Here is a 5121-nt window from a genome sequence, read left to right as displayed (position 1 = left end):
AACTTGATTTGACTTTCAACTCAACTTCACTTTTGACTTAACTATCACTTGTGGTGTTGACTTGCTCCACCACATCAGGAAAAATATTTTTTTTAATGAAGGTAAATATTTATATAAAGAGATGCAAGATATACAATGCAACTTTTGGATAATTACTCATGTTGGACAAAGTGTTAGATCATAATAGATGCTCAAGGAGTGATATACATGTACTTGTATCTTCTTAAAAGTCAATGCGACATCAAAACAAACTCCCTCATACATGTTTTGGTTCCTCGCCATCCATATAGTAGATCATAGATGACATGATAAGGTACTAAGCCTTCACCAAACTGCTGGTCCTTCAGTAGCGCTGTTTAAAGACCCCTAGTATCCTTCAATAGGTAGACATCTCCTGGTTCATATGTAGCCACCACCGAATCCTCCCCCAAAGCTCACAAATTGGCTAACACTTAAAGAAAATATGCTCCTATGTCTCCTCTACTTATCGACAAAAGGTGCATCACCTGTTATCTAGGTATGTCTGCCTATCTCTCGTGGGCATCCTTTGGATCCTTTGCTCCAGCATCCAAAGTGTAAATGCATGACTAAACTAAAGATAACTCTTCCACACTGTACCCTCCCATGCCTTCTTAGTGTTAACACCTTTGAAATAGTCATAAGCCCTCCTAACTCTATGGTCGTCCCTACCAAACCATGTTGCTAACCTCTGGGCTGCAACCTTAGAGGTACCCGTCAAAACTAGAATAATTTCTCGATTTGCATAAGCTTTTTAATGAGTGGAGTATTTGTGGGCTTGATCTGCCAGTCCTATATATCAACCTTCTTAAGGTAAGTATGATGAACCCATTTGATTTATAAAATATCTTGCTTCTTTTAGATCCTCTAAAGTATCTTTGCTAGTAGTGCAAGGTTCCAAGCTTTTAGCCATCCTATATTAAGTAACCATGTTATAATAAAAAGAAAAATGATATACAGAGAGAAAGAAACTCAGAGAAAAGTTCAAGGATTGACACATAAAGTAATGAATCCATAAAAAATAAAAATGATGAGCCATGATTTTATGCGTCTATCCCTGAGCTTTTCCCTGAGATTTTTTCCCTCTGGGTATCATTACTCTAATAAAAATTTTCTTCAAATTCATTAATTAAAACTAAGCTATTAGTTTACTTAAGTAAACAAATGGTCCAAATCCATTAAAAAAAAAAGTTAAAGACAACATTTTTTTTATGCATTATATATGTGGTTAAAAAAGCGTTGTTAAAAGTTTGTTCAAAGATAATACATAAAAAGCGTTGTCATTTTTTACAAAGATCACTTTTTTAATGGATAAAAAAGTATTGTCTTTTTTAAAATATAATTTTTAGCAAAAGATAAAAATTATTATTTTTCTATTTAAAAAACCTGTGTCTATTATATTTACACCACTAATTGCTTAATTAAACCCTTATAAATAACACCAATTAAAATATTATAAAAATATAACTAATCAATCTTCTTGTTATTGAACCAGAAATATGTCATACAATTCAAATAGAAAATATGTAGATATAATCCACAAATTTTGGATCCATGTTAAGTCTATATAAAAGTACCCTACATACTAGATATGTATATTAGTTCGAATATATCTTGCTTCTTGGATTGAATATTTCTGATAATATTGCATCTTCTCGAAAATATATAAGTACCCTTCTTGGTAAAACAAAAACCCCACTTTGAGTTTTCCACATTCATTTGTGAAGAAGAAAATTATAATTAAGATAAAGCAGCTCACATTAAATTATCTCAATAGAACTCTGAGAGATCATATTCTATGGCCCTAGGGCATAACATAAACGATGAGCGCATGACATTTATGATGTAATAGCCAGGAGTCGAATCTCGCAGAAATTCATGACCTGGAATTCACCCCCACCATGCGCCTCCTGCTTGTGTACCTAAATTTACCTTCCTCCATACCAGTGGGACCCGTTCTAGGGGGACCGCTGAGGTGACAGATGCACCTCTTTTTTGCTAGCTAAGAGGTCATATGCTCAACGTTCTCATCAATTTAAATTTCTTCTTTCTCATCATCGTCATAAACAGGATCATTAGTCGCCTCATTCTTATCTCCAATTTAAGATCAAGATTCCTCTTCAATTATAACATCTTCCATAACTTGTAGCGTGTTTGGTTCATCAACTTCTTCTGGGTCAAATTCATCCTGTAAATCATCTTCTAATCCATCCAAGTTATCTCGGGCGTCGAAGCTATCATCCTCCATGGTGAATCCTAATCATCCCTAGAATGAAGTTTGAGTATACCCAAAAGGAAGAAAATGATCTTTCATCTTCTCCCAATCTTTGATCTTAGCCTTGTCTTGTCGGTCTCATGAGTGTTGCAAATACTTCCACCATGCCAATGCTAAACCTTTGAGTTTGAAGACAACTAATTTTACTTTCACCTGATTGGAAACTTCCCCAATAAAAAATTAACTCCACTTCGCTAAGCAATCAACAAATTCCTTAGTCTGTGACGTACTAGAAAATGTGGGAAGATTAACTAGAAATATGATATCTCCATACTGTTCCTCTCAACCATGGTTTGTCTAAATTGAGCACGACTGTGATATGAATTTTTAAAAGTAGAACTAGAAGTAGGATAAGAGAATTTACGACCTTTTAGATCACGGGTACTATGATCACAGTGTGAGGCTTTATCAACTGAAACCTATCTCTCATGACCTCAATCACGTACCTCATGATCTTCAAGGTCTTGTGCTGCTAGACGTTGGATTAGATCTGCGACTTACCTATGTAAATCCTCAATCTCATCTTGGATGTTATGACTATGGTGCAAGACTTCCTCTACCAAAACCTGCTCGGTACCACCACGATCATGACCATGATGACTTTCTATTGGATATGATGTTCGACTTTCTCAATCGGAATCTACCAGCTATGATACTAACTGACGTCAGATAGGATAGTGATTATTCTATGGGTTGACGAGAAAAGAGAATTGATGAGAAAATAAGAAGAGAAATTGCGGTCCTCCATATTTTTCTGAAAAAAAAATTATTTAATAACCAAAGACAATTCCACCAACAACTAAACACATATTTATATAGACTTTAAACAACAAAAAAAAGAAAAAAACATTTAACATAAAAACCTAAATTTCTAATTTGTAAAAAAATATCCAAACAAAAAATACTCACAATCTTAAAATCTATAAACAGAATTAAAATCTAAAAATATATATATAACTTAATTTCTAATTCGTAAAAAAAAATTCCTTAACAAAAAAGAAAAATACTCACAATCTAAAAATCTCTAAACAAAATTGAAATCTAAAAATATATATATTAAAAAAAATAGAAATGATCAAAACCATCTAAAATACCAAAAAATTTAGAAATTATAAAAAAGAATAATTTATTAAAAAATATCCAAGGAATCCTCTATATCAGGAGCCTATCCTGCTACCTCTTACTTTCGCATTGTGCCCCAGGGCTTGCAGTAGAGCCTTCTTGGTTAAGTATCAGATTGTGGTTCTGCAAAAATGGGCCGTTCAGCTGCTGCTTGTCTTTTATTATTCCGGTGCAATCTTATTAATGTTCGAGTTCTTGATGATCACTTATTCAAGAAGAAGAAGTATTAGATCAGTGAAGTTTCACATTTTTTCGCAGTGTTATTGAAAGAAATCTAAAAAGAATCGAAAGAAATGTCACCACAAATACACAACGGTATCATTTCACAGTCCATACATACATCAACACTAATTTGCTAATTAATCATCTAATCCGCACGAAAGAAATTACATTATTACATATCAACTGCAAATATCGTAATTAACAACCCTAAATTTCCAGTTTAATTATAATCCAGTGTTTAATTACGAGTCGCTCCCTTGAAGTCCGGAGAAGGACAACCTCCCAAACCCCCACTGCCCGATCTGATACAGTTCCAACCAAATCCGGTCCGGTTCAAATCTCGAACCCATTCCTTCGACCAGCTCCCTCGCTTCCTCCCAGTCGCTCCTCCTCGCCACCGTCTCCTCCGCCCCCCTCGGCGTCGCCCTCTTCTTCCCCTTCTCATCATTCCGGTCATCGCCCCCCACTCTGCGCCGGCGTAGAGACCTCCTCAGCATCCTCACGCAGCGCCGCGACGCCGCCCAGGGCGCCTTCACCAGCGCCAGCCACCCCAGCGCCGCCGCCACCGCGCACGGGCAGCACCCCAGAGCCACGCAGTCCGCCACCACCACCGCCGTGCACGACCGGCTGCACTCCACCTGCCCAGCCGCTGCCGCCTCCTCCTCGCCGGCGGCGAAGCGGTAACTCTTACCTCCTCCCGTCGCCCTCGCCATGCATCCGCGCCACTCAAACCGATCGTCGATCGACCTGCGCGCACATGCAATCATCGAGCACCAACTCTCACTGTCAGTTAACTTATAGACCGAGCGAGTCGCATACGTTTTCCGTACGCACCCCCCATAATCGATCACCGTAAATCATTGTCCTAAAGTTTCAGTCTACTCTCCCAAAATCAATAAAATTACATTTTACCCCGTAAACAAATTTGAACCGGAGGTGCACGTAGAGTAAACGCGCGAAAATCCAGGGAGCAAAGCTAAATATGCCCGAGTTAATCATGAAGTTGAGAAGATAAATTCCTAAATGTGAGCAGTCCAGTGACCGCATAGGAACAGTTCGGGTTAGGCTGCATGTTTACCATGGTTAAGTCCTGTGACGACACACATATTTGGAAGGGAGGAGCAGAAAGGTAGGTCTCGATCGGCAACTGATTGTTCAATATAGGAAGTAGGTCCGAGCCATGTTTGTATTCTTGCTCATTCTGATCAACTGGGCCATGAGATGGCACAGTGCATGGCTCGAATTTTTAAAAAATGTCACGTACTGGTCGGACTCAGGTGCTATATATGCTGTCCTGTAGTCGTCGTCGACGTGCGTGTCACATAGAAAGAAGGGGAAAACCGATCGAAGAGAGCATTAATTAGCAAGGCCGTGCATAAGTTTGTGTAACTAAAACTATGAAAAGGCAAATATATATTATAAAACCGACATGACTGATGCAGGAAGAAGAGAGCAAAAGATGTGGGGTTTCAACTCCGTTCATC

General features: G+C 38.2%; 1 protein-coding gene across 1 annotated transcript; it reads right to left on the bottom strand.

Annotated features, from left to right (window-relative positions):
- Nucleotides 1-3879: 3879 nt before the first annotated feature.
- LOC121996313 lies at nt 3880-4350 on the bottom strand. Its single transcript, XM_042550248.1, has one exon. The coding sequence runs from the start codon at nt 4348-4350 to the stop codon at nt 3880-3882; it is 471 nt and encodes a 156-aa protein (XP_042406182.1).
- Nucleotides 4351-5121: the final 771 nt, after the last annotated feature.

Source organism: Zingiber officinale, chromosome 1A (genome assembly GCF_018446385.1).
Source record: "Zingiber officinale cultivar Zhangliang chromosome 1A, Zo_v1.1, whole genome shotgun sequence".
Lineage (NCBI taxonomy): Eukaryota > Viridiplantae > Streptophyta > Magnoliopsida > Zingiberales > Zingiberaceae > Zingiber > Zingiber officinale.
The sequence above is the reverse complement of the archived record's forward strand: the minus strand, read 5'-3'. Positions and strand labels throughout refer to the sequence as shown.